At 40.4% G+C, this 24,249-nt stretch overlaps 1 protein-coding gene across 1 annotated transcript in view; it reads right to left on the minus strand.

Moving 5' to 3' along the window:
- Window positions 1–24,013, minus strand: part of LOC114648150 (SAM pointed domain-containing Ets transcription factor) — a 42,330-nt gene extending 18,317 nt beyond the window's left edge. Inside the window, 2 exon segments of the mRNA XM_028797009.2 lie at window positions 3,478–3,838; window positions 23,202–24,013. Of these exon segments, the coding sequence (XP_028652842.2) occupies window positions 3,478–3,835 (358 nt within the window). The 5' untranslated portion in view covers window positions 3,836–3,838; window positions 23,202–24,013.
- Between the last annotated feature and the right edge of the window lie 236 nt (window positions 24,014–24,249).

Below are 24,249 nucleotides of genomic sequence, written 5' to 3' on the forward strand. Positions count from 1 at the left end.
TGCACTGGAAGTTGTTATGAGACATTAGAAGGTATGGCCTAGTCCAGCAGCCTAGTAGATACCCAGCTTTGAAAGGAACATGTCCATCTTCTCACCCACTTAATGCAATTTTAATGCAAGCACTTGGTAAAACGTAGGAATGAGCTCCAGTTGCGTAAGTGCTTAAAATCATGAAAACAATGCAAAGCCATCATGATTCTTTATCGAATGTCATAAAAGTGACCATCAAGTTGAACTTGAAGTTAACACAGGGGAAGGGTTTGGCAGGCGATCACGTCTGTCTACTTCCTCCTCTACTTCCTGGAAGAGGAATAATGACTCTGTACTTCCTGGAGCCTGGGGATATTAAAGGACAGACTAGCTCTACCCATCATCTTGTATGGATCTCAAGGAGCCTGTTGCTAAAAGGAAGACTGGCGAACATCCATGCAGGTGAGATTGTGTTGGTTTGGACATGTGCAAAGGAGAGATGCTGAGTATATTGGGAGAAGGATGCTAAGGATAGAGCTGCCAGAGGAAAAGAGGAAGGCCTAAGAGAAGGTTTATGGATGTGGTGAGAGAGGACATGCAGGTGATGGGTGTAACAGAACAAGATGCAGAGGACAGAAAGATATGGAAGAAGATGATCCGCTGTGGCAACCCCTAATGGGAGCAGCTGAAAAAGAACAACAACAGAAGAAGTATCAACCAATAACATCATGCCTACAATTAAAGGGTTTTCTCTGCCCCACACAACACTTTATTTGCATTTACTATTGTTAAACCTACTGTCACACACGTGCACACTGGAGACAGTTTACAGACTCAAATAATGTTATTTCTCATCCAGATCAGGAAGTTGGCGCTGTCATCTGATCTTTTCTCCTGTTGTCTCTCTGCAGACCAGCTGAAGACTGTACTTCTAAATGACATCACCACCGGTCCACCCACTGATGATGTCACTTCAGGAATCTTTTGACAACATCACTTCCGATACCCAGAACCCCTCCACCTGCCATATCACTTCCTGTTCCGGCCTCCCTGACTCCACCTCTTCGTCTATTCCACTATATTTATAGCCCAAACTCTATAGCCTGTTAGTTAATGTGGTATTGAACTCTGCCTTGTAAATATGTGTTTTCTTTATTTTCTGATTCTTCTGTATATGGGGTGGCCATCCCCAAACCTTTTCCTGTCTGCTGCCTATTTTTTACCACACTGTTGAATACAGCTCATGGTTACAATGGTTGGAAACTTTAGGGGTGCCTGTCAATTGTAGGGTATATTAGAAATTGTAGAGTATCAGGATCGCATAAACCATTGGGATGTAATTTAATATAATATTTAAGTGAGCTACATTCATCCAAATTGGCATGCTTTAAAAGATCATTGCTCCAATCATATGTGAATCACAAGCAGTATCACAGTATCAACACAGAGGTGGACATGGACACAAGACCTTATTGTAGTAACCAGCATACTGCCCTGATGATAAGTGGGCTGGATGGGTAACTGACAGTGAAGTGTCACACAGGTACACTGAGCTCAGCATTCCAAGAAATCCTGGAATATTCACTTTACTCTTTACAAGCCCAGATAGGTTCAAGAAGTCAGGTTGAGGATGTTAGATAAAAAAGAGTCTTGGAGAAGTTAAGAGGGGATCACGGAGAGGGACATGATGATCAGGAACACAACTTATAGCCATGGCTAATTTCAGTAGCTATCACTTTGCGAGGCATTTCAGGTAGCCATAACAGCAGGAACATAATTCTACTGAAAGCACAACTGTGAATCACCCATTGTTAAATAAATGTGCCTATTATTGGGCTTTACTCAAATTTAAGTGTGTGCTTTGGTCTTTCTGTCTCAGTGATCATTACATTATTATGATTTATGTTGTTGTGAATTCCCAACAATTACGTGCAGCTTAGCGCAATATCTTACCTCATTATCCATCCATCCATCCATTTTCCAACCCGCTGAATCTGAACACAGGGTCACGGGGGTCTGCTGGAGCCAATCCCAGCCAAAACAGGGCACGAGGCAGGAACTAATCCCGGGCAGGGTGCCAACCCACCGCAGTACCTCATTATGTTCTTCTTCTTCTCCTCCTCCTCCGACTACTTTCAATATTTTTATCTTTGTGATAAAACCTTGCATTAGTATCAGAAAACTTCAAAATGTCATCATGAGTGCCAGTTTTGCAGTAAGGGGTGCCATAAACTTGTAACGTCATTCATTGTCAAACTTAGCCACCTACTCCAATCTGGAAGTGGGAGTGGGACACTTGGTATCTTCTTCTCATATATGACTCAGAAGTAGGACATATTCTTATCCTAGTCAAACTTTTAGTGCAATTACTAGGACTAATTCTAAGATGCTTTGATAAATATGGACAGAGGTCTCTTGAACCTGAAGCAGCAGAATAAATCAATATCTAACTAAAGAATATGAATGAATTTCTTTTATATGAATACTTCAACACAAATGGTATGTAGAGTATTTTACATAGTCATTGGTGAAGCAGGGCGGCATGGTGGCGCAGTGGGTAGTGCTGCTGCCTCGCAGTTAGGAGACCCGGGTCCGCCCTGGGTGGAGTTTGCATGTTCTCCCTGTTTCTGCGTGGGTTTCCTCTGGGTGCTCTGGTTTCCTCCCACAGTCCAAAGACATGCAGGCTAGGTGCATTGGCGATTCTAAATTGTCCTGTGTGTGTGGCGCTCTGCCTTGCACCCTGTGTTGGCTGGGATTGGCTCCAGCAGACCCCCGTGACCCTGTAGATAGAATATAGTGGGTTGGATAATGGATGGATGGATTGTTGAAACAGACATGCTTCTGTCACTTCAGAAGCCTATGGATGAGGTATAAGGACAGCTCACTCAACTGAGACACCACAAAAACGTTCAATTTTAAATGTCCTACTACTAATCTAATGATAATAATAATAAATTAGGCCAGGAATCCATCATTCTAATCACAAATACAGCTCTAAGATAAAACATTTCAATTTGGTCCACCTCTTGGAGATGTGGTGTTTTCCAAGGAAGGTTCTTTGAAAGACAGATTGATGAATTCTATACTGGCTGAGTGATATTGTTGACCTGAGGTAATTGTGAAAAATTGTCAAGAGTGCATCAGCATTAGATGTCCAATGTAAAGCAATTCAGAGCTCAAGTAATAATCAACTGTCGCAATAGTAACAGTGCTCAATCTATTTATTGTGTCTCTTATGGAGACACTGAGGTTCTTTGCCAGCCTTTCTGCCAACACAAAGACATGTATGTCTGGAGACTCCAGACTGACCCAATATGACTAAATTTGCCTATGTGGGTTATTTTCTACAATGCCGCCAAGATTGTTTAGGGATGAATGGATGTTTGCTAAACTATGGCAGAACATCATCCTTAATACATCTGGTTTTGAGAATGACAACAAAAAAAATAATTTCTGCTTCTGATCATGAAGAAGGACTGAAGAATCATCTTAAAATGTTAATCTGACCTGGCGTGATGTTCAGCAGCTTGCATGCCGTTTCGATGTCCTTGAGCACCTCGCCCACAACCAGGCTCTGCACCTGCTCCAAAGAGCGTTCCTCAATCTGGCAGTCCAGCTCCGGGCTGAGGCACAGTCCCTGACTGTCAATGACAGGACACTGATCAGGCTCCTTACTGGGGGGTGCTGCACGGAGAAGCCAGCCGTGAGGGTCTTCACTGTAAACCACATCATAGCAAGAAGGCTCAGCCGCGCCACTGCTGTCCGCCAACTCCCAGGCTCCCCCATCTTGTTTCTCAAGCAAGGTCAGTGAGCTCAGGCTGTTCCGACTTGGATGCAGGGCACTGCTGCTCTCCAGGGTGCCCATGCTCTGCAAAAGAGGAGATGGAGAGATGCAGATTAACTTTAATGTGTGTGTGCAGTAGATGTACTATATGTACATCATCAACAAAGAAATGGCTACCTATGAAGTCACTGGGCTAAAAATTGATTTCAAATCATGTTTAAATTTATACTTGAAAACCGATTGAAATACTTTTGATGACTATTTGCGCTTTAGTTAGAAATGTAGGTAAAAAATAGGAACGTTATTGTTTATTTCCTGAGACAGGACTGCCCTAGGTAAAACAAGAAAATGAGAAAATTTAAGCTAAACTAATATAGTAAACTAATTAGATTCCAGTGTACAAAACAACTCTCAGAAAGTGAAGAAGGAGAATTTCAAAGTGTTTGAACACTTGGAGGAAATTAACAACTTTATTTTTTTCTTCTTTATTTCACCTTATACCATTTCTTGTATTAGGACTTTGTTAGTTTTCGCATATCCCTTGGGGTCAGAGCACAGGGTCAGCCATTGCACAGCACCTCTAGAGCAATTACAGGTTAAGGGCCTTGCTCAAGAACCCAGAAGAGTAGGATCCCTTTTGGCAATAATGGGGATTCAAACCGGCAACCTTCCAGATACCAGCGCATATCCTTAGCCTCAGAGCCACCACTGTTTCAATACCAACATTACAGAAATGGAGGTAAGGAGTTAAAAAAATGAAGTCATTGAATTAGACAATCTGATCACCCTTCCTAATATTTGCATTATGCAGAACCCAAATCAGGTGTTGTTCACTGTTTAGCATTGGCCGTCTTCAATTCCTGGTCATAAGCTAAACCATACTGAGCCTTAAAAACTAAAAAAAATGACTGGACAATCCATTTTAAAATTCTTGGGAAACTGTAGCAATTTCAGAAAAAATTAGTTATATGCTGCCTTTTATTTAACCTTCTTAATAGTAATGCAGGTTAGTTCTAGACAATCTGTGCATTATTAGGTAGTCCAACCAGAATGAGGAACATAGCAATAATCAGTTCCACACACAACAAAAGTGCATGTTTTTGGCATTTGGAGATGATAATAAGGGTGTGTTGGTAAATCAGTAGCTCACATGCAAAGAAGGCCAATTTACCTATCAAAATTGGAGGAGACTGCAATATTTGAGAAAGCCCACTGTAACCCAAGGAGAACATGCAAAATCCACATGGACAAGTGGACAAGCTGGAAATGGAACCCAAGTCTCTAGAGTTAACCACCATGCCAACTATTTTATCACAGCATAACTAAAACCATTTCTTCTTATCACATTTGAGGTTGCTTTTAGTTATCCTATGCACACCTTTATACATACATTCTCATACACCTTTAATCCAGTTCAAGATTGTTGGACACATATACAGCTCTATAAAATGATCATGACATGTTCTGAAGAAAACCAGAACTGAAATGAGGTTCAGATTTTTTTGATCCCCTAATAATTATATTGATGCAAACCTTTGGATGAGCTTCTAGCAGTATGGACTACTTGACCGAATTCAAGCACAGCTTTGAGAATAAAAGACAACATTGTTACAATTCTAAAAAAGGATCAGCACACTCTCAATTCAATTCACAGAAGTCCTTGAAGATTTCAAATGAATGATGGCTTTATTCATTTAGAAATTAATTCAACACATTTCAAATTATGGAAAAAAATCAAACAGAGTAAAGTGTTTGCCAATATTGTTCAACCTTTTTTATTCATAGGATAGAACATAAAGGTCAGGCACTCTAATGGCTGGTGTGTATCTTACCATGTGCAGTTGTGGTCAGTACACTACAAAAAGACACAAAACCACTAGAAGGTGTGCAGAGGGGAACACAGAGCAGGGTCTGCCATGATGGGCTCAGGGAAGTAAACCTCTTGAGCCTTCTGTGGGTCCTAGTCTAAATTTGTAAAGTTCACCAAGATATCGATAAAGGTGTTTTAGCCCGAACCCTTTGGTTTAATAGTTAATCTTTGAGGACACTGGTGGAGCATTAATGAGGAAGTGCTATTTGACAGAAAGGCCTGCGGGAATCTGGGACCAGTTGTGCAGCTGAGCGGTTTGAAAGTCCCAAGGATTTTCAAAAGATGGACTAAGAGCAAACAACACAGGCTGGACAACTGCATTGATACCACCATCTAAAACATGTATCAGGTCCTCATATAATTCAATCATTTTCAACAATTCTCGATCTACTCTGCCAAATAATATAATATTGAATCATCAGATTCATTGCCCATTCCGACCCCAGTGTTCATTCACACTTACAGTCCAAAACATATTAAACATACCAAGAGTGCCATTACATTAATCTGTGGGTGGTTATGCCATTTTCGTACTGTAACAGGCTCACACTGTAACAGGATGCGTCCATTAGCACTCTAAGTGTAAGGTTACTTTTGTTATTTAAAGTCTTGTTTTGTTAAACTGATAAAAGTATTGACAATCACAAATGCAATGTTGACTAACCTGTTACATTGTAATGTGTAAAAAATAGTCTATAAAGTTAAGCAGTTCAAGATCAGAGAGGATATGTAAGAGGAAGCAAGATTGTTCTTGCTTTTGTTTGGCCTCACCATGCAGCTGCTGACATTACAGAGCTTTTCAAGCAGAAATCTGCCTCCATCTAGTCTTCTTATTCATAAACGGGATTCCAGCCACCCTAGAAAGGAATCCCTTTGACATAAGCACTGACTTGAGGTCAGGGCCAGATTGGAGAAAGAGTTCATGTGCCTTAAATAGTCAGTTACTGCTATGTAATAGGACCTTAACAAAGCCTTTTGACTGATCTTTATACTGGTGACACCCCATCGCAAAAGGACTGTCTATAGTGCGTCTGTTAGTCACTTACTGCAGCATAAGGGGACCATAACAAACACTTAAGAAAGACCTACACATCACAGTGACACCGCTTTCTGTAACATCCTACCCACAATGCATCTATTAGACACTTTGTGCAGTGCTGGGGGTGCGTAAAAAACACTTTGCTCAGTCTTAGTAAGACCCACACATCTCAATGACAACACTTTTGAGAAGGTTCTACCCATAATCAATTAGTCATTTACTGTTGTGTTCAACATAGGCTGTGATTGGTCTTATCTGCTCCAATGACAGTTTAGAATGGGGGGCAGGGTCTGTCGGCCACTTACTGCAGTGTAACAGGACCATAACACTTTGGCGGGAAGTTAATAAGAGCTACGCATCGTCAATGACACCACTTCTACCTGTAGTGTATGTGTTAATCACTCACTGCAATGCAACAAAACCTTAACAAATGTTTTGTTTGTATCATATAACAATGAGAGACTAAAACAAGGCATTTAAGCTGCTTGTCTAAAGAATAATTGTTTTCTTCACACTCATATAACTCTCATGTTAAACAGCACTCCATATAATAATGTCATTGATGGCATAAGACAAACAGGCAATGAAACAAAAGACGTTTATAAAGACAGACATGATGATTGCCTTAGAAGCCCTAAAGGCCATTTTGATTTTACCTTCTTGTTGTTTCGAGGCATGCACCTTGACTACTGAGTCAGTTCATAAACTGTCAGTGGATCGAGTGCCTTCTTACTACGCTAAGTTTGAAAAGCAGCAGCACATGGATTGAGGGTGGGCAGCATTTTCAAAACGTCACTCAACTTATGCATTTAGAAGAAAGAAATGAAAGGTCTGAAGTGAACAGTTAGAGAGAAGTTTATGAGGCAAACCTAGACGTTGTCTGTTCAACAGCTACTCACAGCTTACAAGCAACCTCTGAGGACTGACATTCAATTCACTTCAAGCTGGCATCTTTGTGTTTGGGAGCTTCAAGGAGCGTTGAGCTCTAGAATCTTAGGCTTAAATCCACTATGGGTGCTCTCGGTGTGGGGTGTGCTTGTTCTCCCTATGTGCAGGTTCATTTATCCCTAGTTACTCTGCTTTATTACAATGACAGACTTTTAAACTGCCCCAGTAGTGGGTGTTTCCTTCAGTGGACTGGCACATCATCCAGGGTTATTTCCCACCCTGCACTTGATGCTGCTAACCTAAACATTGGCTACTTGCAACCTACAAATGTCAGGCTAAGAAAATGAATTGATTATTTAATTATTTACAATGTTTTTTGTGGGTGCAATATGGGAATCAACACCAGATTGGACACCAGTACATTACTAGGCAGAATTGCTCTTGCTTAGTCAGTCGTCTATTAACTTCACACATGTGCATCTTCAGGATGTGGGAGGTAAAGCCTTAGGAGATAAGGTACTGGACTGTAAACCATATGGTCATGGGTTCAATCCTCAGCAGTGTTAGGTAGGGATGGCATATCTCAGAGCTCAGATTCAACTCAAGGCCATGATCCTGTCAATGTAGAATTTAAACATTCTCCCCACAAATGTGGGGATTTTTCTTCCACTATTCAAAGACATTACCTGATGTTGTGTCACTAAAGAAGTCAAGTAGGGTGTGTGCACTGCAATGTGACCTACGTTACACCTGGTCAGACTTCCTACTGCCCCTACAGCAGAATGCGTGATAAGGGAAAATAAATAAATTCTGTTATGTACCAACTGCAAACCCACTTTGCCCATTCATTACTTTTCTTAGGTTTGACCAGGATATACAAGTCATTTTTTACATGTAATTCAACCTTGGAGCCCCTGAGGACTACTTTGAAGGCTATGAACCCTGGAGAACATCCATTGACAGTAAGGAAACTTGTTTTTCTAGTAAATTGTATTCTCCTTTCTTCATCCTAAACTTCTCAGCCATTTCAAACAAACTTCAATAAGCTTTTAAAGCCAAGCTGAACGAAACATGCTTTTAGGAAAGCGGTGGGAGCTCCTGACTAAACGGATTTAGCATTTCTTTTATTTGTGGGTCAGCACCCATCAATGGACAGAGGACACTGGGCGGCAGAACGCTTGCCTCCCAACTTTTGCCTCTTGAAATGAAGCATCGGCCATTCAAATCAAACATTTTATTAGTCCGGGCCAGCTGTCACACAGACTGGAGGGTGCTGGAGGGTTCAATAAAACCGTTCAAATGTGACTTTGAAACTTTGAAAAACAAGACGTGACAAGAGTGACGTTTGATTTGAACATCTCCTGGACTTCAAAAGAGAGATTTACTTTTTATTTCTTTTCATGACTTACCAAATTAAGCAGTCAAAACTTTTTTTTTTGTAAAACTTTAAACTGGAAAAGCAATCCATGGACTACAATCAGGGGAGCTTATGAAATTTAGGAATTCAGACCTTAAAAGAAAAGTCCCCATAATACTTTTAGGGAATTTCAAGGTCTTCTACTAGGTGGTAAATACAAAAAAAGTATTCAGTCAGAAGTGGATGTTGATGAAAACAGAAACTAAGAAGTTCTGAACAATGGCCATGAAGGTCGAGGAACTCTCTTCAGTCAGCTTTACATCCATGAAGTGGAACCCCGAGTGGTCTGCACACACGTTTCTTCAACTGGAAAAGGCTGGAAAATGAATAAACTCAATTCAGCCAGGGTTATGGGACAGCTCTGCAGAGCACAAGTCAGAACCTTTAGGTCCGGAGGGGTGGGAAATTTGTTCTGATTCTGTGTGATGAAGCCCAGTGGCAAAGGGCCTGGACTGTTAACCACAAGGGTGTCAATTGAAGATGGTGGGCTGTTTAGCTGTGCATAAGCAGTTAACATGATATGTAGACAAATGCTCTGTTGTTCTGTACTGGAGTTGGCTAGGTGTTATCTGCAGCAGCAGCATGGTCAGTCTATTGGACATCTCTGCCCAGATGCCATGCAACATACCTGTCCAGCATCAAAACTGCCTTCTGGTTCTTCTGCACTGAAATTTTTGAGCTCAGCTGTGTGAATGATTGAAAGACAGCTAGGCCATACTTAACCAGCTCATGTAATAGAGGGACAACACACAGGCTTCCCGATTATAAGGAATCCCAGCCATCCAATATCAAACTCATCCATTGCAGTTCAGGCCCTCATAAATGGCCAGAATCTTTTCTGGCAGCAAAAGACCCATAGAATGCAGCAAGACTGGATAGGAAGCTATTCCATCATAGGCCTCACTCACACATACAGCCAATAGAGAGTTTTAAATTAAAATAACATGTTTGTCTTTGGGATGTGGATAGAAATCTGGTGAATATGCACAGACTAGGAGAGAATTCTCAAACTATGGACAGAGAGTGACCAGGCCAAAATTTGTCTCAAGTCTGCTAAGGTAGCAGGGTTGCCTACTTTGCAATTAAGTCACCCAGTTGCATAGTATAGAGGAAAGAAACCTCCTCCCATGGACACTTCTGCTGGACTGATCCATGAAAATAGGAAGACCAAAGACAGCTCAACCAATTTCTCTCAACTACAACATTTGGAGAAAGGAGGGGGAAAATGGCCTTTACATAACTTTGCATATTGTCTATAGATGACATGACTCATTATCATTCTGCTAAAATCTATATGAATTGCCTTTTCTATTTAAAAACTTTGGCAAATAATTATTAAAACTAAAACAACACTAAGAAACGATTAAGTAAAATCCATCACTACTCCCAGTTTCCATGGAAGTGAAGTGTGCAAAGCCACCCAAGAGTAGCCCCGGGGAGGAAATGAAGTTATCGTCTATAAAGACTTTGTCTGATCTTTTAACATTGCCTTTGAGTTCCAAATCAAATCCTTTCTTTCATCTTGACGGCTAAGAAGAGCATCCCATTTCCCCGGATTATTCCTTTCTCCATGTCTACAGCCAATGAGATTAAACCCTTTTTTGTAATTGCAGCTAACCTGCTGGTTTCACTCAGCCCAGCAGTAGCAACAGCTTGCATGGAGATGTTGAATATGGCAAACACTGAAGGCAAAGGGTATGGGAGCTGGGGGAGGGACAGCGTCAGACAGATGGACACACTCCACTGGCTTAACAGTTTAAACAAGTCCCTGTCTGAAACGAGTAGCATCTCTTGGCTCTGAAAATGTGGAAGCGACAATTCCCTGGGCCTTTTAGGAAGGACGCAGTTCAGGCTGACCAGTAAATAACAGCAGGCTAGCATGGAACACCCCTGCAGCTTCCTATTAGCCATAATAACAGTAAAGGGCCAGAACAACAACCAAAAGAGTGTGTGTTTGTTTAAATCACACTATGCGAGAGAGGGATAACCATAGGGAGTAAAACAAAGTGCAAATAAACTGAAGCAAAACAAAATCCTAGCTATCCCAGTGGAGTGCATCTACTATGGGGATTGTACCTCTTTTATGTAATAGGGTGGCTATCCCAACTGCCCAGTTTTATGTTCTATACGAAGCACTCACTGCCTTCCTCACCTCCCACTTCCCTTCATCCCAGCCCAACAGACTGAATCTGGAAAATCCCAGAAAACTAGTGAGATACCAGTAGTACCTGCAATCTCCAGTCACATGATTCCACACTCAGCTAGTCTTTGATATTAAGTTACCTTTAGTATTGAGGCCAACGGGTAGAAAAATGGCCTATGAGAAGTAGAAGGACTGGGAGACAAATATGAAGTGGCTTAGCAAGAGAATAGGCATTAAATCAAGCAAGAGTCTGAGCCAAAAAGTTCAAATAAGCCATAAAATATAGCCAAGATGTTAATCAAAAATCAAGTCTAAGATGTTGTGGTAGAGATTTAAACCATCAATGAATTTCTCTTTCCTTAAATATACTAAGATGGTGATCTTTTACCAAAGAGTTTTTTTATCCAAAAGCTTGGACGCTGCTTGCTGTGCTCTGCCTTCTTAAATAAAGTGAACAGAATGAACATCACACGCAATGCTGGCATCTGGTCATGTGACGAGCAGCAGATATCACTACCAACATGGACATGGTAGTATCATTTGTACACAACTTATAATCGCTTGGAATTTCCACCACACAATGGCACTTGGTCAGTTAATACAAGTACTGACCTAGAATGACTGCATGGGATCAGAAAAAAACAAATTGTGACACTTGGTGACTCCTACCTACACCACTCTGGCAGCCATTTGAGATCACCGCACCTATGCACCATTCACATCCTTGCAAGAGCCATGTCACATAGGCAATCATCAGGCTGCCCATTTTTACAAGATGTGGCACAGCTCCACATATCACCACCTAGAAGTCAGACGGTGTCACCATTGACACCCTATAGAGTCCTGATGAAGCATCACACATGTCCATCCAGGTCTTTCCTTCTTGCTTCCTCTCACGCTTTCCGTTTCTCCAGATGGCATCTGTTTACTTCTCTCCTGTACAGCACAGCCCTTTTCTGCTGTCATTTTGTGGCACACTCCTAAGGTTATTTTGCCCGTCTGCTCAACCCTGATTGTCATTCGTGCTTCAGTTACTGGGGATTAATTAACCTGACTCTCTATCTCTATTTTATTTTTGACTTTTGTTATTATTTGGCTTTTCTTCATGTTCAGATCATTTGAAAGTTCACCATGAAGACTACATCCGTGCTGATCACTTGCATTTATTTAATCTTTATTGGTCAGCTATTGCTATTTGTTAAGCTCTTAGGCTTTTTATTACAAATCTCTCCATTAATTAGTTAGACACTGACTCCTGTCACCCTCTTAGGACCTGCCAAGTCATTTATGTTCTTAAATGGTCCCAGTCCCAAATTGGGCTTATCTCTGAGTAGCAAGGAGCATGACTTATTGTGCAGTGACACGACACACTGCTGCCTTACTAAATTACCATCTGGTCAGTTTAAAGTTCATGTAATTAAAGGGAGAAAATGAAAAAGTAACATCCCTCAAGATGTGGAAGTAATGTGGTGATGATGCCCAACTTTCAGCAATCAAGTCCATAATGGTAGCTTGGCAGAAGAACAAACACATTTTAAAATTAATCATGGCTGCTCTACGATCATTATTTATACTACTACATCTGGACTTGAAAGATTACACTTCCATGAAGAGCCAAGGGTGGCTTTGGTGGTGAAAGCTGGTGTTTGTGACGCAGGCCTTAGCAACTGATCACCCCAAACATCAATTGGCATGAGTGACAGTCACTGAAGGATCATCATTCTGCACCCATGCTTCCCCTTTTTGACACCTTATTTTTTTTTTTTCTACTTTATAATATTGACAATAATTTTTGTTACCTCCCTTATAAATTTCTGGACCTTCAAAGATGAAGAAGAAGGTAAAGTAGAAGAGAGGAAGTCTCCTTAACTTAATTGTTATCTGTTTGGATTTCTTTGAGATTGACATTTGCCTAGTAGGTGTTTATACTGCCAGCAGGGGTCAGTAGCATTGATCTGGAAAACTATACGGATAAGTGTAAAACTGCTGGGCTGTCCAGAGCTATCTGTCACACCTAGCTGGTGTAGCAGTGATGCGAAATGGAAATAGGTGATTGCCAAAGTGACTTGTGAGTCAGAACCAGAAAGACTCGTTCATGTGGCCTCTCTTGCTTTTGTGTGTTGCATAGCTCTGGAATGAACACATTCACACTCTTTACAAAAGGCTTCCTTAAAAAGCTAATTTTGTAACAGTTTAAGCTTCCCACAGGTTGCGTGAGGTGTGTGGGTGGGCAGGCAGAGGAAGATTGACGGGGTCATCATTTGGCCAATTGTAGAGGAACTACAAGAGCTACAGAACTGTGAGATTGGCACCCTGCGTGCCACACTAAGGGTGTAATGGCCTACAACAATTAAATGCCTCTGCTTGTCAGCTTCGCAACAACTTTCTTCAGAAATTCACTGTAAATAAAATGGGATGTTACATCTCATGGCAAGTCATGGACATAGCAGGTGCTTTGACATTTTGGATAATGCAGTGGACCACCTGCAGATGGTCTGCTTAAATAACAATAATCTATTTACAGTCGGATGACAGCCATTCAGGATTGTGCCCAGTCCCACAGGATAGGCAATTTTTTTTGGAGTCATGTAGGGGGGATAACGCTCCATTCTCTTACAGATTATTGAGTGTGCAGCACAGCGTTTTGCTGTTAACCGTGTTACGCATATGAGAAGATTTGTACAGAGACAAATGATGTTAAGGGAGGAATTGCAGCTTTTAATGCCAAATTAAATTCACATTCATCTGTAAGGTGAGGATAAAAACCTCTTTTTAACTCAAATGGTATCGAATGACGTGGTGTTGCATCATTGTTATCATGCCTGTGTTCTGTGCTTGGGTACGTTTAGCAAACACACTGTTCCCGAATCATACTGAACTGTGCCTGGGCCTACCTCTTCCAAGCCGGCCAGGGCATGGAACAGTTGGCACAGCATGATATGATCACACTAGTCAAAAAAACTAGACTTTTTGGGGGGTGGGGGTGAGGGGGGGTTACATGAGGACAAATGTGCTTGGGCACGGAAAAAAACTGCAACTGTGAGTACACCCTAAAATGACACTAAACCCTATTATAACTTAAATAGTAACCTAAGGATGTTTGTAGTTTTCATTTCAAATACCTGCTTTTCTGTGCATTCTGGCCTTCAAGTCAGAGGTCCACTATGGTAGCACCTTGCTGCTTCCAGGAGATAGATAGATAGATAGATAGATAGATAGATAGATAGATAGATAGATAGATAGATAGATAGATAGATAGATAGATAGATAGATAGATAGATAGATAGATAGATAGATAGATAGATAGATAGATAGATAGATAGATAGATAGATAGATAGATAGACTTTATTTGCCCATAGAGGAATAAAAACTTTACAGAAGCTCAAGGAAAATCTAAATATTATAATAAACAATAACCCTCAAACTACACAAAAGAACTTCTGCCTTGGATAATAAGAGAGCTGCTGCCTTGTAGGTGGTAGTAAGATGTGGTCAGACCTATCCAGTTGTACCCCAGGTTTACATTTACAGGCATTGACATTTGAATAGAGTTGGTCCAGCTTGCTGTGTCCACAAAAGGAACATGTTTATAGAAGTTTGTTCCTTTGGTTAAAGTCACTAGCATTCTAGGGTCAAAATGATTCATCATTAAAATATTAGTAACAGAGGGAATACTTTGTTGCTCAGTTAACAAACAATAACCAGGATGATGACCCTTATCTCCCTAGGCAGTAATGTCAACTAATTCAGTCAGCATTTCAACGTCTTTATCACACATTTTAGTTTTGATTATAATGGGATTGTTTTTTAATCATTGCTCATTCACTTACACACTGTGTTTTACACATTATTTGATTGTATTTGATGAAACCTCTCCAGTATTAAAATAGCATCTGAAATAAGAAGACCAAGCAGGTCATTTGTAGTACCCAATATGCCACAGTATCTGATCTCATTGTCACTTTCCATAAGATGTAACCGTTCATCTACCAGTAACTTATTTATGGTGCATTTCAGAAGAAAGCTGTTGGGAATCTTTGGAAGTGATGGAAAGAAGGAGTGGAGGAGAGGGGATGGTTAAAGAATACATCTGCCACCATATCTGAATTGAGATACAGATGCAGAACCCTCAGCAGATTGGTCTATCCTTGATTGAGTGGCCTGTCACTGCACAAGGAGTAACATTTTGGGGTCATATGGAGTTCACTTGAGTGATAAACTCAAACCGTTTCTTATAAACTCATATGTGTATATTTCATGCTGGATTATACCAGAGTTTGCCCTGTTTTGGTCAATATTTTTAGAGCACAGTACATTAAAACTGTTCTGCTATCTGAAATGAGGTGAAAGTAATTGTGTTTCGTAGTGATTGCCATTGGTTTAGAAGTCATAGGCTTCATGGGATTGGTGTCTTGTCTGGGCCCGTGCCTCCTGTCTGATGCTGGTGGGATAAACTTGGACTCCAGTGACCCTGAAATGTACTCATTGAGTGTGATAATGTGTGAAACTTGCCTAAATTCTGAGTTCATCAAGACATGCCTCACAGTAAGGAGATCATGGGCTCACGTCCAGGGTCTGTCCTGTGTGGAGTTTGTAAAGCATTTTGAGTAGCAAGAAAAGCGCTATATACAGTAGATGTAAAGAACTATTATTATTATTAATAATAATCTGAACTTTTGATTCATCTGATTTGTAAAATGTTCAAAATGTTAAAGATGATATGCACTATAAAATGCCAAAACTGAAAAATGACTTTTTTATTAAGTGTTAAGTGTAGGGAAGCTTAATGTTCTGTAACCCTGACAAAGAGACACACTTATTGGTAAATTAAATTTCATTTTCATTTTACATAGCATGAGTTCAGTAGATGGTTCTACTGTTTCATGGATCTGATGTCCTGGGTTTGAATCCTACAGCTGGTCACTGTCTGTGTAAAGTCTACACTTTCTCTCAGTGTCTGTGTGACTTTTCCTTTGAGTTTTTTTGTGAATATTAATTAAACTGGTGATTCTAAACTGGTCCCACTGTGACTGTGTATGCGAGTGTGCTCTATAAAGGACTGGCACTCCACCCATGTTACACTCTTCCTTGCACACAGTAATGATAGGATGAGTTCTGGACCCCTTAAAATCCTGATCTGGATTAAGTGGGCTAGTGAATCTTATATGTTTGTATCTGGTGTCCACATGGCATAGTATCCCAGTGGTGAGCATCACAGATCCAGAGGCATTGGTTCATTTCTCAAACCGGTCAGTATCTGTGCGGAGTTTGCATGTTTTCCCAATGGCTTCTCTCTGTTTTTCTCATAGTGTGAAATGCAGGTTTTGATAGCCTTATGCATTCGTGTGCCCATCCAGGACTTGCTTTTGCCTAATGCCTAAAGGAAAGTGGGTTGATGGCTTGTGCTCTTCAGAAAATACTTGCCCAAAAAGCTTTTCAGAACAAAAGTGCACCCAGAAATCTGAATCGTGTTCTACTTCCCATTGACTGGCTTCCAGCAAAGCTTTATTTGGTAACAGCTCCATGGGCAGTACCCCAAAGATCCTCTCAGATGTGTCCCCATAAATCAAGCAGGAACGACTCACATATTCACATGGACAGGTGATTGTGACGTAACCAACTGCCAGTGGCTTGTGGGCTCAGGTAAGTGTGTGCCAGCAGATTCAGCATGGCAGCAGTACTTCGCTGTACAGCAAATTTAATGGTGCTGGCATTGTGTCAATGTCAAAATTGTGATGGTTGCTAATAGTATGCGCCCATATGGCTGCTCATAAATTTCTTCAAGGTATGCATCAGCTATATGAATTTAATTGTAACTGGGTTCTCTTCACTCCCACTGGATTCCTGGAATGGGAGCTTAGGTCCACATCTCCACCAGACAGAGTAAGGCAACCATCTTAGCAAGTTGATCCAAAGGAGACGTTCTTCAGCTCAAGTGTCTAATTGGGCGTCTTTTCTTTTTTATTTGAGCCCCACAACACATGTCACACCAAAAGTGTGAGAATGAAGGTCAACACAAACACATTTAATCACATGAAAATTCTGTTCTGGAAGTACTGGGGACAAAGCAGGCTGCACTCATGCATGCACTCAAACTGAACTTATTTAGAGTCTAACATGCATGACATTGGGATGTGAGGGGAAAACGGGAGTACCCAAGAAAAATCCTCATAAACACAGGAAGAACCTGCAAACTCCACTTAAACAGACCAGGAATCCAACCCAGGATCTGGGAATCTGCAACTATGAACACCGCACCACGTTAAACTATTACCTATAAAATCTCAACTCTGATGTATTTCCTGTCCACTGCGCAAGACCTGGAAAAATCCCCAAATGGCGTGCCTCAGTACAGCATGTTAAAGATTAAGTGCCTGAGTAAAAAGTGCTATGTTATTTCATAGGAAAAAATTTCCTTGATGCAGATAATTAGGAATTTGAGTTTAGTGAAACATTAATCAAGTCTACTTATAGACTACAGACAGAGTCAAATGAGGCCGACCTTTACAGCAGGCACAGTATGTGAATGACAGATATTTCCTCATTTCACTGAGAATATTCTTAAAGTAAAGCAGCTCCATTAACACATGCCAACATTAAGCAAAAGACAAGAATGAGATAAGCTGGCAAAGCATGTTATGGTACATTTTTGTTTTTCCTCATTCTTCAGCTATCTGTCAAAAAAACACACATCTCTCAACTGAAACCCCAAGACAAACACGAAAGGCTGTGTGTCAAGCCATGTAGCCGAGCACAGATACAAATAAACAAATCTGTGACAAAAGGACGTCTCCCAGTAAGTAATGATTCCTGATCTTAGCCAACTGTGACAGGGTCTGCTTGTGCTGCGCTCTGCAAGAAAGTGCAATACAGTATTATGACAGGCTAAACAATATCTATCTATCTATCTATCTATCTATCTATCTATCTATCTATCTATCTATCTATCTATCTATCTATCTATCTATCTATCTATCTATCTATCTATCTATCTATCTATCTATTAATAGTGATTTTTATCTATCTATCTATCTATCTATCTATCTATCTATCTATCTATCTATCTATCTATCTATCTATCTATCTATCTATCTATCTATCTATTATATAGTGCCTTTTATCTATCTATCTATCTATCTATCTATCTATCTATCTATCTATCTATCTATCTATCTATCTATCTATCTATCTATCTATCTATCTATCTATATCACACTATGCACTATGCACAGGGTCTGCTTGTGCTGCGCTCTGCGACAAAGTGCAATACAGTATCATGACAGGCTGAACAATATCTATCTATCTATCTATCTATCTATCTATCTATCTATCTATCTATCTATCTATCTATCTATCTATTATATAGTGCCTTTTATCTATCTATCTATCTATCTATCTATCTATCTATCTATCTATCTATCTATCTATCTATCTATCTATCTATCTATCCATTATATAGTGCCTTTTATCTATCTATCTATCTATTATATAGTGCCTTTTATCTATCTATATATCTATCTATTAATAGTGATTTTTATCTATCTATCTATCTATCTATCTATCTATCTATCTATCTATCTATCTATCTATTATATAGTGCCTTTTATCTATCTATCTATCTATCTATCTATCTATCTATCTATCTATCTATCTATCTATCTATCTATCTATCTATCTATCTATCTATCTATCTATCTATCTATCTATCTATATGACACTATGCACTATGGCTTGCTAACAAATTTGCAGTTACCGTCAGGATCTCATCTTCCTAAGGCCCGTGGCTTGTTTTCACTTATCCTTACACTTGGGAATCACCCTCCTTTAGTGCTTGTTCATGCACTGTGAATGCGGAACTGTATTAATGTGTTTTGAATATTATTTCTTTGATGTTTCACTTAGGTGATTTCCTTTCCTTCTTTTTATGTTACCCTCATTGACATAATGTGAATTGATAAATGAATGACTGACAAGGAGAACAGCTGCCATTAACTCGGACTTATGTAAGCAGGGCAGGATCCTTAATTGACAACAAGTTTATGGAAGACCCCCAACCTTTTGAAAGATGGTGGGGGCAATTTCAGTATTTTCAAGCCTAAATAGGGTGTAGTTGTTGGTGAGTATACTGCAGAAGAAGTCTCTAAAGAGTAGGAAGGTTCGTTTTTATTATTTCGCTCTCATAAAGGTGCGCCAGTTGGGAATCACAGACTAAATCACAACACTGGTGTGCTTGACATCTTTCAACATTTTATTGTCTCATGGGAGTACAGCAGACTAGCAAACATAAATATATCCATCCATCCATTTTCCAACGAATGAATGAATCCGAACACAGGGTCACGGGGGTCTGCTGGAGCCAATCCCAGCCAACACAGGGCACAAGGCAGGAACCAATCCCGGGCAGGGTGCCAACCCACCGCAGGACACACACAAACACACCCACACACCAAGCACACACTAGGGCCAATTTAGAATCGCCAATCCACCTAACCTGCATGTCTTTGGACTGTGGGAGGAAACCGGAGCGCCTGGAGGAAACCCACGCAGACACGGGGAGAACATGCAAACTCCACGCAGGGAGGACCCAGGAAGTGAACCCGGGTCTCCTAACTGCGAGGCAGCAGCACTACCACTGTGCCACCGTGCCGCCCCAAACATAAATATATTGCAAATATAATTAAAAATTAAATAAACCTTCTTGAATCTTAAAATTATCCTCATCTTTCCTCTTAGCTGAAGACTTCTCTGTAAATATACAAATGTTGCTCATTTAATGTGGACTCATTAATGGTAATTTTAAAGAAGAGCACAATGGAAGTGCAGTAAAGAGAACGTATATGGCTGTAAGTACCCTACTAGACACCACTGAGTGTGTGGGCCCACTTACAACTTGTCTAGTAAGGGGGAGCTCACTGAATGAATATTTATTCTTCTTGCCTCAGTATTATTATAACTTACAGTTTTGATTTGATATACTTTGTTAATCTCCAAGGGGAAATTGTCTTTTCACATAAACTTTGTGGTTCTGAGTTATTGTACAGTGCAGTAACTGGATTTGAACAGGCAACCTTTTAGATACCAGCACAGGTCCTTAGCCAGAGAGCCACCACTTTGCCCCGGACTTTACCATAAATTAATCAAACATTCCTAATGTTTAACACTGTTAGAGGCATGCCATCCCATTACATATAAGTTGATTGAAGTAACAATAATGACAGAAACTAAACAGGAAGCACTTTCAAGAAAGATAAACAAATGTCTTCTTTTGCCACATAAGTTAAACTGCATGATATGGAATGCTCTGAAAGAAGCACAGACGAAAGTAAAACTGCTTCACATAGACATGTCACCAGTTCAAAAGTCCTTATTATTTATGTCACTTAAAACTGAAAACAATTTAGTATGGCAGAGATGAAGGAGTTCCTACAATTTTTCTTGTAAACATACCTTAACATTACATGCTTTTACATTATTCATGATTCGGATGAATAATTCATATGAATATACATAATAAGGAAGTCATTTTACCTGCAAGCTAAAGTACCTAAAGACCGGGGTAATTTTATAGTTACATAACAACTAATCTGATCTTTCATCAAATTGGAAACTGAAAAACAAACACACCTATAAAATGTGTGGTACAGTATAAGAAAAGTAACCCTTAAGAATGTGCTAATAAAAATCTATCTATCTATCTATCTATCTATCTATCTATCTATCTATCTATCTATCTATCTATCTATCTATCTATCTATCTATCATTTTATATGTAGTAACCTTCCTGTCTCTCTGCCTAGTGAAGAATGTCTCATATGTAAAATTCTGCCTGCTACACTCATTTACACTCAAACCTCCTGAAAGCCTTTTTGAGCTGAGAGCCAATACAGCATCAGACACAAAGCAGGAATGCGCATTCAGTTTAGATTACTTCTTGGAAAAGTCAAGGTCTGGAGAATTGACATCAGTTACTCGCGATCTAAAAGAATCTCATTCAGTAAAACAAGCGGAGGGAAAACTTGCACGAAAGCTTTCCAACTTTGGCTGTTCGTTCCCTTAGAAGAAATAAGTGTGGAAGAACTGCTGCAGCGCGCAGCTGGCGTCCGTCCTGAACTTGATGTCAACCGGCTGCACCTTCTCACTCAAAATAAAATAAAACGAGATAAAATAAAATAGTTTTGTCTTAAAACCAGGTGACAGAGTCGAAACGGGTACCTCAAACCACATGTGCATTACATTTGATTAAAACTTACGCTAAAAAATGTACGGATTGATTAATGATATTTGCAGCACTACTATAATTGCGAAACTTTAAAATATCGCGTGCCTTTAATTTTACTAGAAGTCGTTCCTTGGTCTAAGTATAGTATGCTTCTTAACTAAAAGCGTCCTCTTATTAATCCATCCTTCCGTTCATCTTCTGGATGAACAAGGATCGTAGATGTGCGAAGTCATCCTTGGGGCATCGGGTGTAAGGAAGGAGACAACTGTGGGCATCACTGTGGGCATCACTGGGCACTGAGTGAGTTTAGAGTGGCCAATTAACTTACTTAGCAGGAATCTCAGATGTGGTACGATGATTAGTCGGTGATTGCACGAAAGATAATAGTGTTAATTATTAATGTTGATCTCTTCAGTTTAAAACGGTTCAACAGGTAACAGGACGTCTTAAGCTTTCAGTTCTAATGTGATATAGCACCTCACGTAAATTACAAAAAGATGCTTTTGCTGTTTAACTTCTGCTACTAGGTATACGTTACTGAAATTGACACAGACGTACAACAATTCTGCAAGTTACTGTATAGATAGATAGATAGATAGATAGATAGATAGATAGATAGATAGATAGATAGATAGATAAATGGATAGATAGATAGATAGATAGATAGATAGATAGATAGATAGATAGATAGATAGATAGATAGATAGATAGATAGATAGATAGAAGGCACTATATGATAGATAGATAGATAGATAGATAGATAGATAGATAGATAGATAGATAGATAGATAGATAGATAAATAGATAGATAGATAGATAGATCATACTGTTTATTTTTTCAGCTAGAACAAGCTCCAAGCTCCAACCAGGAACTTACTCTGGACTGGTTGCCAGTTCATGACAGGCTAGACTGAGATCCAGAGAAAGGTTTGAATGACTACAGATGTGTGAAGCAGTAATATGTAAATTGGATGGCACGGTGGCACAGTGGGTAGTGCTGACACTTTAAAGATCCTATGTCGAGGGTTTCATTCCCTCTGTCTGTAGTTTTCGCATTCTCCATGTGTCTTGTCATCCTCTCATATTCCAAAACTTGCGGGCTAGGTTAACTGGCCACTTCAGTTATGCCCCTGTTGGAGTGCGGGTGGGTGACTGGACCCCACGAAGGACAGGCACCCTGTCTAAGGCTGTTTTCTGCCTTGCACGCAGTGCTGCCTCAACAGGTTACAACTATACCACAACCCGTGCATTCAGCATGTTGGATAATGCTGTAGTAATAAGTAAATTCATTTTCCAAAATCTTTATTTTTCCTGTCGTTTTATTTATTTATTTTATCAATAGAGGATCTTGAGTAGTTGAAGCCTGTCCCGGAATCCTGAAATGAAGGATGTATGTATTGTATATCTACTTATGGATACAATAGAGTTTATATATATATATATATATATATATATATATATATATATATATATATATATATATATATATATATATATATATATATATATATGATTTCAAGTTCAACATATTGTATATAGACAGTGGTCACGCAGATAAGCTCTTACAGACAAGGACTTGTGAATGTGACTTGTTCATTTTCTTCTTTAATGAGTTGTTTACACCTGCCTTTTGCTGGAGTCTTCAGCGCCGCTTCGTACGTTCCTATGTGGCGCTGCTCAGTCAGCAGCCTACTTCCCAGTGAACTTGTTACCGTTTCGTTTTTGCTTCGTCCAAACTTGAACCCTGACGGCAGCACGCAGACTCAGATGTTCCACCTGCTCGTTCTTCGCGTTCACTAAGCTACTCAAGCGGAGCCTTTCTCCCCACCCCATCAGGAGCGTCACGGAAGATCGAGGTGCTCTTTCTTACCTTAGCGCTGACAGGATCTCCTTGGTGTCCTTAGAGGGATGTAGTGACAGAAGCGTTCCTGCGCCCCCCACCCTGCAGACTGTGAATTGTTGGGAGCACGTGGAGCTCCAGCAGATGTGCCCAGTCAGCTCCACCATCAGCAGCCGCAGAATAGGAGGTCTGAAGGAATTACCTTCAGGGCAGCGCGGAGGAGTTACCTCTCGGATTTCCTTCTTTCTTTCGTAGCGATGCACAGTTCAAAACAGCATGCCGTAAGAGATTAGGCTGTCACCTTTGTGCACTGAAGAGATTTCTGTTGTGTTTTTCCCAGGTTTCAGGATGTATGCCGCGGCACGCACCTGTACACCAGGTAAGGAGTCCTCGGGTAGACGTGCCAGGGAGAGCCAGCCTCTGTCAAACTTTGATGCATCAGTGAGGTGACCAGTGGAGTAGCCGTCCCTGTGTGAGCAGCAGCAGCAACAGCAGCCGTCAGCAAGCGTGGAGGTGCACGGACTTCTGGAGGAGAGAGGCCCGCAAGAAATATCTGCGGCACTGACTTCCACCCATACTTATAAGCACTCCTTTTGTACCTGAGCAAACACAGTGTGTGCTTATCTCAGCCGGAGGTGTTTAAAGATCCCAGCCAAGCCTCTTGTGTCTCAGCCCCCACCACTTTACAAGGAAGAAATGAAACCGTTTAACCCTTTGATCACTGCCAAGCTGTTACAACAAAATAAAAATGCAAACAGCACGCATGGGCAGTTCCAACCTCATTTGTAATTCTCAAGCAACCCCTACTTATTTTTTTCAAAGACCAGCTAAAATACTTACAGCCAGGCATAATCCCACACCACAATCCACTCCCCCACGCCACCTTCCTAAATGGACCACATCACTAAGTTGTTTAAATTATAAATATCAAAACTGAGCTGGACATAAAATATTAGGAAAATAGGGTGAAGGGGTCGGCGTAGAAACCCCAAACTTTCAGGTTCAGTGCCCCGCTATGTGTTCCAGAGAGAGTCATTTCACCTTTGCATGCTCATGTTTGTAAAAACTGAGTTGTTCA

Source organism: Erpetoichthys calabaricus, chromosome 3 (genome assembly GCF_900747795.2).
Source record: "Erpetoichthys calabaricus chromosome 3, fErpCal1.3, whole genome shotgun sequence".
Taxonomy (NCBI): Eukaryota; Metazoa; Chordata; class Cladistia; order Polypteriformes; family Polypteridae; genus Erpetoichthys; species Erpetoichthys calabaricus.